The 12,793-nt window shown below is 41.2% G+C and overlaps 1 protein-coding gene across 1 annotated transcript; it reads left to right on the top strand.

Annotated features, from left to right (window-relative positions):
* Nucleotides 1-2,006: 2,006 nt before the first annotated feature.
* NME5 (NME/NM23 family member 5) lies at nucleotides 2,007-12,163 on the top strand. Its single transcript, XM_033140179.1, has 6 exons — nucleotides 2,007-2,141; nucleotides 2,763-2,924; nucleotides 6,951-7,156; nucleotides 8,468-8,568; nucleotides 11,340-11,458; nucleotides 12,014-12,163. The coding sequence occupies exons 2-6, from the start codon at nucleotides 2,796-2,798 to the stop codon at nucleotides 12,092-12,094; spliced, it is 636 nt and encodes a 211-aa protein (XP_032996070.1). The 5' UTR covers nucleotides 2,007-2,141; nucleotides 2,763-2,795; the 3' UTR covers nucleotides 12,095-12,163.
* The last annotated feature ends 630 nt before the right edge of the window (nucleotides 12,164-12,793 follow it).

Genomic DNA, 12,793 nt, shown 5'->3' with positions numbered 1-12,793 from the left:
CATGGCCACCATAATTCTGTAACAAAAAAGTGCCTAAACTTGCTTCCCTGCTCCCAGTGTCTCCTCCCATTTTATTTTGCTGTCAGATTGCAAGCCTGAGAGCAGGCACTCTTATTACTAATATTATTACTAATATTGTGAATAGGTAGTATTTGATGATATTTTAATTGCTGTTGGGCCAAATTGCAGCAGTTAAGATGAACATATTGCCGAAGATGTTATTTTTGTTTCAGGTATTACCTATAATTGATAATGTAAAAAGCTTCCAGGAATGGCAGAAGGTACTATCAAAGTTTATCTGGCAGGGGAAGAAACCGAGGATTAAATTTAAACTACTAACAGATGCTAAGGAAAGAGGTGGATTCTCCCTGCCAGACTTAAAGTTATACTTTGAGGTAGCAGCTTTTTGCTGGCTCAGAGACTGGTTTACATTGGAAAATACTGATCTGCTAGACTTGGAAGGCTTTGACAATGTGTTTGGTTGGCATGCGTATTTATGGTATGATAAGATAAAGGCCCACAGAGGGTTTAAGACTCATATAGTCAGGAAAGCATTGGTTAATGTATGGATTAGATATAAAGATTTGCTTGCAAATAAGACACCTAGATGGATTTCACCGTTGGAAGCCAAAGCTCAAAAGAGGTTTAATGTGGAAACAAAATTGTTAAAATATAACGAGTTATTGATGGAACATGAAAATAAATATAAGTTAAAACCATATGATCAACTTAAGGATAAATTGAATGTTTAGCTACAATATCATCAGATTAATGAAATGTTTAAAGTAGATAGCAAGAATACCAGTTTTCAGGTAGAAAAATCCAGATTGGAGATAGAGTTATTAGACTAAAAAAGTAAGAATATTTCCAGAATGTACAATTTATTGTTGGAGTGGCATACGAAAGATGAGCAAATGAAATCTGTGATGAATGATTGGGCTAAAGATTTGGAGCACAATATTATGCTTGAAGATTGGGAAAGGTTGTGGAAGAAAGGTATGAAATTTACTGCATGTACTGTTTTGAAAGAAAACATGATGAAAATGATGTATAGGTGGTACTTAACTCCGGTAAAACTTGCTAAAATGTATCATACATCAGATAATAAGTGTTGGAAATGTAAAAAGAAGGAAGGAACCTTTTTCCATATGTGGTGGACGTTCCCCAAAATAAAGGATTTATGGGAAAGGATTTATAATGAAATGAAAAAGGTGCTAAAAGACACCTTCTTATAGAAACCAGAGGCCTTTCCTTTGGGAATTATAGGGGAGGAAATCCCCCCAAAAGATAAGAATTCCTTTCTGTATGTCAAGACAGCAGCAAGAATATTAATAGCAAAGAACTGGGAGAGCCAGGAGATACTGACAGTAGAAGAGTGGCAGATGACAATTATGGACTTTATGGAACTTGCCAAGCTGACAGCGAGACTGCGAGATCAAAGGGTAGAAGCGGTGCAGGAAGACTGGAAAAAGTTTAAAAGTTATTTGAAAAAACATTGTAGTATTTAAATTTTTGAAACCCTGGGGAAGTTTATATAGGTTTTAGGGTGTAAAAAAGTATTATATGAGTTAAACAAATGATTATAGAATGAACAAATGATAAGGAAGTAATAAATATCTAATATGCTAATGAGTAAATGATTAACATTGGAAACCGTTAAAATAGTAGTGGAAATGAACCCAGTAAGGAGAGATCGGAGGAAGTCACCCCGAAATGTGAAGAAACAATGTGAAAATTTGTAAGAGATTTGTGTTTTGTGATTGCTTGTATTTCTTTTGTATGTTTTTCTTATCGTATAAAATGAATAAATATATATATTTTAAAAAGTGCCGGTGCCCCCACGCTTAGCGATCGCGTTCTTACAAACGCCGCCGTACTAAGCAGATGCAGTACTGATCTCCCATCCGTTACGCCGTCCGCCCGCCTGTCGCTCCAACCACATTTGCCTTTCAACGGAGAACGACGGAAACTGGCCTTGTCGGCCACCGTAAATGCCGGCTTTAACTTCGGTTTCTTCGGTTGCCCGGCAACCGTGCCTGGGGTTCCTTGGGCTAATCAGTCAGCGCGTAGAGGGGACTCCTCGCGGGTCGGAGTGACGTCTGCGTGGAGGAAGAGGAGGGACTCTGGGACCTCATAACGGGGTGAGATCATCCAGCTTGCTCATTTTGGCCCTCGGGGCAGGATGATCACAGAAGGGGCGGGTTGCTACCTCGTTCTCACAATGGACAGGTCCAGGCAGCTTGGAGGAGCAACGATGGGCGAGACGACCACTAGGGGAAGAGGGGACAAAGGGGAGAGAGAGAGTAAATCTTGCGCATCGTAACCGAGAAGTAGCCCCGTTCTGCGCCCAATATAGCGGGATTTATTCCCAAGTGAGCATGCATAGGATTGGGTCTGGGTTCACAATGGGCAGCTTGTTATGCACAGAGGCGAGTAAGATTGCAAGTTAACTGCAGGTGACCCTTTTTTTTGCAGGTCTGTAACTCGGCGAGGGTAGCTGGCTGTTAAGCAGCTGCTCACAAAACCATTAAAAGGCGGCAGCCTTGAGGCAGGAGCTCCAGACCTACTTCTCTGGGATAGAGTAGGGCTTCCTTCCAAGTAAATGCACACGTAGGATCTGGGTTGTGTGTTCAGACAGGTTGGCAGAGGAGAATGTAATCTTGGGAGTGCTGTAATTACCCTGAAGCGGCCAGATGAATTTTAATTCACCCTCCTGACAAGAGAGTAAAATGTAGTGGTGGTAACACATGTTATCATTTCAGAGAGAGAAGAGGACTTGGATTTTAACTGCCAAGATGCAGGCGTTAATGCCCGACCCTCAGATTTACGTTGAAAGAACCCTGGCAATCATTAAACCAGATATAATCAACAAAGAAGAAGAAATAGAAGATATCATTCTCAGATCTGGATTCACCATTGTTCAGGTAACCTGAAAAGAACCACGTTTTACGTAGTCAACTGCACACACACCAAGAACTCTGGCCAGAAATTTCAATACTAGGAATATTGATATTCCCAGCTGACGAAAACGTTCATACCGAAACAGGGCTCTGTCCTGGGTTCTTTCTTTGAATCGACTCTCGACTCCGGCTCCACATACAAAACGACTTTTTGAATACCTTTGGATATGGATTTATACATCATTTGTTGTTGAGTCAAACCTCTTATGTTCTACATTGTAATGAATTATATATGTGACTTTAAAGCTGTTTTTCTGTTAGAATTTACAATCCTGCAACTCTTACTAGAATATATACCTTTATTTGACTGCACCACATGAGTAGGATTTATTCCTAGTATTGAAATTTCTGGCCAGAGTTCTTGGTGTGTGTGTTTTTTGGTACAGTGGTGCCCCGCTAGACGAAAATAATTCGTGACAGCCGCGCTTTCGCTGGACGAAAAAAAAAAGACGAAAATTTTTCGTCTTGCGAGGCAACCCCATAGACGTTTTCGTCTTGCGGGGCAGCCTCCCGCTAGACGAATGCCTTCGTCTAGCGAGTTTTTCGTCTTGCGAGGCATTCGTCTAGCGAGGCACCACTGTATATTAATAACAAGAACTGATTTAAAATTAGGCTTTTGATCTGCTAGTCATACCAAGCAGTCTCTATAAAATCTCTATAATAAACACACATTTTTGTGTTCAGATAAAACACTCTATAGAATATGCTTTTGTTTATTTGTTTATTCATATTATGTATTTATATCTTGCCTTCCAGGATATAACTTTTGCAGGTGACTTATAAGTAACATCAGTGAAAATGCATTAATACAATCACAATGAAAATATCAAAAGTCATGATCCTTCTTGCTCTGCAGTGAGTGGTAGGCAGCCCTGCCAGCTGAAGCCGCTACCTGGTTTTCTCCGCTACCTCCAGAGTTTTATGGTTTCTTCAAGGCAGTAACTTAAACAAAATGTTCATATATCACAAACAGGTCATAGGCATCAGTTCTTTTTTTAACAATGGATTTTCTGTAGAAATGATGAAACCGAATTAAATAGGTAGGTGTGTGCAAGATATGGGCTAGGACTTTGATGCCACAGACATTGTGTAGATGCAGCAAAAAGCTTGCATGCACCAGCAGCACCTATCCCACAATAAGCACCTGTCTAGAAGCAACCTCCATGTCAAATTAACATGCTTCTGTCTAACAGTACTCAAAATAAACTTAAAATAGGTAAACACCAGTTCAGACTCATCATACGCCATTATTCACGCACCATCATAACAAATATTTTTGTTGTTCAAATGTGTTGGCAGATGTTTGCTGTTGGCTAAGACCGCTGAAACTTAATGCTGCTTCCATAACCATGCCAAGTTAGCGTTTAGGGAAAGTACTGTATTGCAATAACAAACTAATGCTTGAAACTGGCCACTTGATGTCGCTATTGCACAGCTACCTGTATACTGTAGTCTCGTTTAAGGGGAAAAAAACATGCAGTTTCAGTTTTGCAAACAAGTGGTTAATAATTGTTCTTCCCAAAACATTTCTTCTCGGTATAATATATTTCACTTGTTATACTAGCACAGAATTTGAACAGTAATATGCTTTATTACAAAGAAAAGGAAACTTACCATGAGCCAAGAGAGCTGAGTTGAATTCATATGTTTGATTTGTATCAGATAATGTGAATATTGAGAATGGATTGACCCTTTCTGTATAAATTTCTGATATTGGCAAAAACTCTAACCACAACTGCTTACAGATCTTCCTATGATCTCAGATGAGATATCAGAAGCTGCCTTATGACAAGTTAGACCACTGGTCCGCTTAGCTCAGGATTTTCAACACCGAGTGACAGTGGTCTTCCATGGTTTCAGTCATGAGTGTCTTTTTTAACCCTACCTTGAGATGCCAAGGACTGCACCTTGCACTTTCATTGTGGAAAGCAGGTGCTCTATCTTTTAGAGGAAAAAGAAAGAGATCTGGATATCATCATTCATCAACTTACTGATGGCATCGGACTCCATATTTCCAAACAGGCTTACCAAATTGCCTCATATTGGCCTGATTTACACCGGCACCATGTGGCTTAGCTGCTTAGAAGTGCAACTGCATGAAACTTGCTGCAGGATAGTTGTGTGAAGTACGTCCACAAATGCTTGAAAAATATAATTTGTGGTGATGCGATATAATAGGAAAATTGCCACAACCATGTAGGGAGCTGCTTCACAGAAATTGCTTTTCATGCTTGTGTGGTTCCGGCAAAACGTAGTAAACATGAAAGGGAACCATGCAGGGATATGGCAGGAGGAGAGAGGTGGGAATAATCCAGGTCACCAGCACCCTGTGATCAACATCAATAGTATTAAAAGCCCAAAACTGGATCATTGGTAATTCCTCCATTGAACTCCAGGTGGCGTCCATTGATCAAAATCTCAAGCACAGTCTTGTCTGCATTTTTCTTTGCTCCCTTCACTTTTGAGCCTAGGACAGGTATCAGGCTGTACTGTAGAAGTATTGGGAAAGCAGGGTCTTTTGCTGCCTAGGGTAAGGACAAGAAAGCATCTGCTCCCCATTCCATGTACTGGCAACTGACTGGACTAGCAGCTGAATCTTACTTTCACAATTGTGAAGGGTTAGCATATTCCCCAGCACTTCAGGCTAGTTTAGGGGGGCCATGCATACACAACTCTAGTCAGAGGGGAATGGCTTGGGGTGAGGGAGCTTAGGATGAACAGCCAGGATGCCACTGCTTCACCTCGTGTTGCCTGAGGTGGTCTCCTCACTTGTAGGACTGGCACTGGAAAAGAAATTGCTGGAAAATAAAGACCAATGCTTGCCACCATTCGTCTGTCTTGAGAGTGCACCTCCTGTGAAAGTAGGATGTAAGAAGTTAGAATAGTGTTATGTTTATTTTGTTAGGAATAAGTTTATGGATATATGATGATAGATAAGGATTAAGAATATTGGAAGAAGAAGAAATTAAAAATGTTACAAAGTTACTATAGTATATTTGAAATTAAAGCAGAAGAGAGGACGTGAGGAAGTCCCAAAATAAGATTATAAATAAGATAAGTATAGTTAAAATAAATGTCTTTTTGTTAGGTTTTGTTTTTGTATTTTGGTTTTGTAGTGTATTGTAGTAGTGTTTTGTTTTGTATTTTGTATTGTATTTTGTATGTTTATTCTTTTTTATATTCTTTAAAAAACCAATAAATTCTTATTAAAAAAAAAAAGAGAGTGCACCTCCACGGTTGAAATCAAAATGCTGCATTAGTAGCTCCTAAGTGACCTTCCTGGGGTGCCCACCTGCGGAGCGTGTATGGAGGTCCTAGGCTGCCCAGACAAGACTCCCTCTCAGCCTTGCTGATGTAGTCCAGAGGAAAGCAGAGCAATATGTTTGGCACCAGCTTGGCTGCAGGAATTGCCGGAAGAAGACACACAAGGCACTATCTCACCATCTTAGAGTCTCCACTCTGGATTTCTCCCAAAGATATAGCAAAAGGCAGCAGAGGTTTAGAATTAGTTTTCCTTTTCCTAGGTAGGCTACCTTACCAGGTTGACAAACCCCATCTGCCCCTCACTTCCATCTACAGCATGTGCACAATTTGCCTTCTTTCTCGTTGATCCCACCTGCTCAATCTGCCAGAGCCTCTCTTCACATGCAGGGAAGTCCCTAACTCACCAAGGGTTTTTTTGACCCATCAGTTACTCTCACATGGTTTAGCCGGCCAGTCAAAGCCATTTTCCATGATGTGGCTGCTGTCACATGCTGACAGGTTCTAGGAGCCACAGGTGAGAGCTGAGTGCAGGGTGGGGACCAAAGGTGGACAAACTATCCCAGAAGAAACATGATATGTCCCCCATGAGAGGTACTACCCCTCCGCTAGCACCCCATAAACCCATTACTTAAGTAATAAGATGTTCATGCTAACTGTAATGTTTTATTATCTTGGAACAATGGTTTTAAGGAACTATTTCTCTTTCCCTCTCTCCTTTTTTTATAGAAACGAAAGCTCCAACTAAGCCCAGAGCAGTGTAGCAACTTCTACGTAGAACAGTATGGAAAAATGTTCTTTCCTAACTTAACATCTTATATGAGTTCTGGACCTTTAGTTGCGATGGTTCTCGCTCGGCATAATGGTATCTCACATTGGAAGGACCTGCTTGGGCCCTCAAATACCATAGTAGCCAGGGAAAATTTTCCTGACAGGTAAAGTACTCCATTCACAGGACTTACGAACCACCTACTCCCAAATAGTCCAGCTGAAGTTAATGGACGTAATATTTTCAGTGTTATAACCGTTCTTTTACAAAATGGGTATAGGGTTGTGACAGTGCAGCTCGAAATAATTCACAAGGCCAGCTTATCGCAAATTCATTTTTTAAGGTTTACAGGCAGAGCAAATCAAATTATGGGACTCCATCATGCAGTGTGACCACTGACAAACTGCCAGCGCAAACACTACTACCTCCTAACTCTGTTAGCTGCTGGGGCCATAGCCAGGGGAAAGCCCCAAAGCTCAGTAGATGCCACAAAGACGTGTCCATGGCATCCATGGCAATTCCACCAGCAACCGCCAATCTAAACACGCCACCCAGCAAGCATGCCTGCCTCATTCAACACAACTGCCTTAATCAGCAACACATACACGTCTCACGTGCTTCAGGGTGACACCATAAACAAATGCACATAGCCACAGCAAGATTCCAAGAGCACGGTCACCACACTCCCTGCGGCCACCCACACACCACCATTTGTGTTTGTAGCTATGCATTTGACACATGAAAGGTTTATATACCCAGGGTTTATGTGCTACTGTGCATTGATTGGCCACGGTGCTCTGCTGCATCCAAGAGCACTCCCATGCTATTGTCAGGAAGGGTGGGGTTGGTTATTCCCAAATCAGGCCTGCCCGTTGTTTCCACTTCTGCCAGCCCTTTCATTGGCAAAGGATCCACCTAGTTTTGGCTTTGAGTGGGGCTTTGATGTGACCAAGCACACCCCTCCCCCTGCTTGCATACCCTTTCAGGGGCATTCTGCCAGGCACTTTGGCAACAGATGTAACCTCTGCCCATTGGGATGCCTGTACCAGGCAAATGGATTTCTACTGGCAGAGGGTGGGGGTATTCTACAGGCATGGCTGCCCTCCATCAAGAACCTTGGTTCTACCATATCCTAGCTGCTTCTTGACTTCCAGATCAAGCATATTAAAAAAAATTCAAGCCCATGCATGTAAGGCCTAGATACAGTCAGCCTGAGCAGTCTGTGCCACCTATACTTCTTCAATTTAGGATACATCTATAGGTTGATTGCTATTGGAGAAAGGAGCAGAGTAATAATGGAGTGAAGTAGCAGAGGCAATCTTTACGTTATATATGTGACTTACTATTTTTATGCACATTTTTTCAATTTAAAAGACCAAGTTATTTTGTATATTAAAAAACCCAATTAAACATGTTAATTAGAAGTTTATTATTGTACCAGTGACTGAATATATTAACATGTCTCTATGGTTTGTAGCTTAAGAGCAATTTACGGGACAGATGATCTAAGGAATGGACTTCATGGCAGTACCAGCTTTTCCTCAGCTGAAAGAGAGATCCGGTTCATGTTTCCTGAAGGTACATAATTATTGCCATCTAGAATTAGCATTACATAGAGGAAAACCATCTATTTTCTCCCTCCCTCCACACCTGCCTCATTCAAATATAGTCTACCTTTCAGTGCAGCTTGTTTCTCCCTCTGCACTGGTATGAGGGCAGAGTTGGGATGGCAGTTTCACTCAGCGGTATATTGCTGGTGAAACAGCCATCGCTACAGCTTGTTTTTCTCTCAGTGCGCTCGGGAGCAGCAGTGGTTTCACTCACAATTCTGCCCCTCCCATAGAATAGTAGAAGTTCTTTATGTGGCTGGCGCTAGCCACTCCCCTGGAGATAAAATACGTTTTCTCTTACAAATTGGATAGATTATATGTTAATCTTTCCCTTTGATACAAGTTCCAAAGTAGATAACCCCAATCTACTTCGTCCTGCATCAATAGTGTGCTGAAGAATCAGCCCCTATGGCTCCTTTAGCCTTAAGGTCTTTTAATAAGATAAACAAATCTAAGGTTTATCCATGTGCTGTGTTCATGCTACCTGAAGCCTTGCAGTTTTTGTTTAAATGAATGTTAACAACCAGATTTTCAGTTATTTTCACATTCAACAGGAAAACTATATTGAGGTTCTTGAAATGGCAGGGAAGTGTGGAACTGCTCAGCCACAGTCCCTCTGTCTTGCCAGGATTCAAGCTCAGCTTATTTTTCCTCATCCATTTCACCACTGTAATCAGGCAATGGCCCAGGGACTGCAAGGCCTCTCCTGATTAAGATATTATGGAGAAATAGAGCTAAGTGTCATCATCATACTGATGACACCTTGCCCCCAAACTCCCATTGACCGCTCCCAACGGCTTCATGTAGATAATAAATAGCACTGGAGATAAGATAAACAGTAGAAAATGGAGCCCTCAAGTATTGGTATGGGGAATTGTGTTATTATTTTATTCATAAATGAACTAGAGTTAGAGGTGAGCAGCAAGGTGCCAAGTTTGCTGATGATACCAAATTGTTCGGCATGGTTTTTGTTTTGTTTTTTTAGATCACTGCCAGTTTTATTATACTGGGAGTAAATCACAGTCTCTATAGAGTTGGACGTGCCTGTAAGTCCAACCGGTATGTAACTAAGGCATGCATCACCATGGCCAGATCTAACATCACAAGTAGTGCTTATGATTATTGTTCGGCATGGTTAAAACAGAAAGCCACCGAGAAGAGCTCCAAAAGAAACTCTGCAAACTGAGTGAATGTGTGGTAAATGGCAAATGCAATTCAATGTAAACAAGTGATGCATGTAAGGGGGGGATTAATACCACATATAACTCATGGGGTCTGAATTGGCGGTGACTGACCAGGAGTGAGGACCTTGGGAGTCATAGTGGATAGCTGAATTAAGATGTTGACCCAATGTGCATAGGAATCATTAGAAAAGGGATTGAAAATAAAACTGCCAGTATGATAAAGCCATTATACAAATCTGTGGTGTGATCACAGTCTGTACTCTTCTAGTTGCCTTACCTCAAAAAGGATGCCATAGAACTGGAAAAGCTTCAGAAAGGGGCAGACAATTCAAGAGGCTGGAAAGCTTACAATATTTGGGGATTTAATAAGTTTAGAAAAAGGATGGAACATGATAGAGGTGCATGGGATTATATGTGGTGTGGAAAAGGAGATGAAGAGAAGTTTGTCCCCCTCATAATACTAGAATTTGGGGTCCTCCAACAAAACTGAATGTTGGAAGATTCATGACAGATGAAATAAAGTCCTTCCACACAGTGCATAGTTAAACTATGGAGTTCGCTCCCACAAGATGAAGCAGTGGCCGCGAACTTGGACAGCTCTCAAAAGATTAGACAAATTCACAGAGGATAAAGCGATCAATGTCTACTAACCATGATGGCTATTGTCCTCCACTGTTGAAAGCAGTATGCCTCTGAGTACCAGTTTCTGGGGGTCACAAGAGAAGAGAAGACACTCACACTCAGGTCCTGCTGTGAGCTCCCATGGACATCTGGCTGGCAGTTGCGAGAACAGGATGCTAGACTTTGGTCTGATCCAGCAGGGCTCTTAGGATAGGCTCTTCTAATTCAGACATTACACTCTATGAGCATGAGGTCTACTTCCAGTCTTGTTATCTGAACAGGGTCTGGGGGCAGGGGGACATAATCTGAACCATTTGAAAGAAAATACCAGGATTTCATATAGCCAGTGAGTACTGACTACACATTTATCATGTTAGAAACTGACCATCTGGAAATACCTTTATTCATTATCTAATGAATTAGAGGTGGCTTAGGATAGCTTTTCCCACCACTATCCCAAGGTCAGTTATTATTATTTGTTTCTGTAGAACGACTTCATTATGTGATGAGACAATGAATTCAGTAAAGTTTCGCATTGAATGACATTGGGAGCAACACACTGTATCTGTTTGCTGCATTGTTTTGTGAGAAATAAAATAGCTTGGTTGCGTTCTTACAACATTGCTAATAACTATAGAGAACAAGCATAAAATAGGTTCAACATTTGATGGTAATAGATTATATAGTTTTATATCTGTGGGAGGAATTCAACATTGTGCTAAGCCGATTGCTCTGTCAGCATAAGCATTTCTCCTTGCCTGGTGGAGTGATCTGCCTCCTTGTGCTGTTCCAGAGCCACTTTGGGGAGCAGGGAAAGAAGGAAGAAGTCTTACTGTGCTAGCAGAATTGATTGCCCCAGGTTTCCACTAGCAGGGCTCTTTAGCTGAATCTAGTTCAATAAGTTTACAGTAAAATATGTAATTCCTTTTTCTAGTGGTTATTGAACCAATCCCAGTCGGGCAAGCTGCTAAGGATTACCTGAGCCTTTATGTCACCCCTACCCTGCTGAAAGGACTTACAGAACTGTGCAAGAGGAAACCAGCAGATCCTTTTGTATGTATCACAATGACTGCTACTATCAAGCCTAGTGTCCTATTGCTAACATGAGAACACAACTGATGGCCTCGGGTTGGTGTGGGGGGACCTAATTCCATCCCTGCTGCCTATGAGGAGTTGGCCCTTGTGGTATCAAGAATGGGAATGCAAAAGAAAGAATGACAGCAGATAAGAGCAGTATTTCTCTATCTGCATATTTAGTTTGGATCCATCAAGCCACAATACCCATGATCAAGTACCAGTATTCTTTGCATGTAAGGAGCAGTCTAGACTGTCTGCCTCCTTCCTCAACTGCTCAGACAAACAGGTTCATTTTCAAAAAAAAAAAGGTTGGAATCATTGGAAACAAAGTGTATTGGTTTTAAGAAGAGTTCCCCCTTTAAGAATCAGTTGAGGAAATGGGTATTATTTAGGGAAGCTGGGCAAATTGGGTTCATTCTGAGTGAGATTTGATATGCAGAGATGTAGGATTTGAATTCTTCCAATCAGCAAATCTTTTGTTCATATGGAAATGAAATTGAAGATAACCTGTTTCTTCGTTTTCTTCTATAGACATGGCTGGCTGATTGGCTAATTGAACATAATCCCAACACACCTAAATTGCGACATAATGTGATTATAGAGGAACCTTAAGGAGGAAAAGTCAATTTCAAGATGTTGAAACTCTTGAGAGACTGTCAGTCAAAAACATAATTATTTAGATTTTGCCGACTACTGTATTTTGCATTTCTTATTAATAGTAACATGAAATAAATAGTTTGAAAATAGTATAAAAATAGATCTATATTTGGAACTTGAATAAAGAACCATTTATAGCAAACAATGGATGTCAAATAATGTAAAAACTGGGTTAAAGTAAATTATCCACAATTGCTTTTGGGTTTGCGATCAGCTGAGAGGTGACCTCTTTTCATTTATACTGCTGTTAACCAGTTGTTTCCATTTGTACAGCTCTTTGCAGATGTTACACTTGACCAACGATTTGTGCAATAACATCTTGAGTCCCAGTGTTTATTCAAAGTCAAATATGTTTATTCAAAGAAATAATATAGCAGAGCTACTGCCCACCCCCTGCCCAATTTATTGCTGTCCTCAAGGCATATGGTTGGCCACTGTGGAAAACAGGAGACCAGGCTTCCTCAAACTTGGCCCTCCAGATATTTTGAGACTACAATTCCCATCATCCCTGACCACTGGCCCTGTTAGCTAGGGATGATGGGAGTTGTAGTCCCAAAACATCTGGAGGGCCAAGTTTGCCTATGCCTGCAGGAGACTGTCCTAGATGGTCCCTTGATTTGATCCAGGAGAGCTCTTTCCACCCAAAGTAGTTCC

The sequence above is a fragment of the Lacerta agilis genome, chromosome 2, assembly GCF_009819535.1.
Source record: "Lacerta agilis isolate rLacAgi1 chromosome 2, rLacAgi1.pri, whole genome shotgun sequence".
In the NCBI taxonomy this organism is placed as follows: Eukaryota; Metazoa; Chordata; class Lepidosauria; order Squamata; family Lacertidae; genus Lacerta; species Lacerta agilis.
Note: the sequence above shows the minus strand (reverse complement) of the source record. Positions and strands in the feature narration are given on the sequence as shown.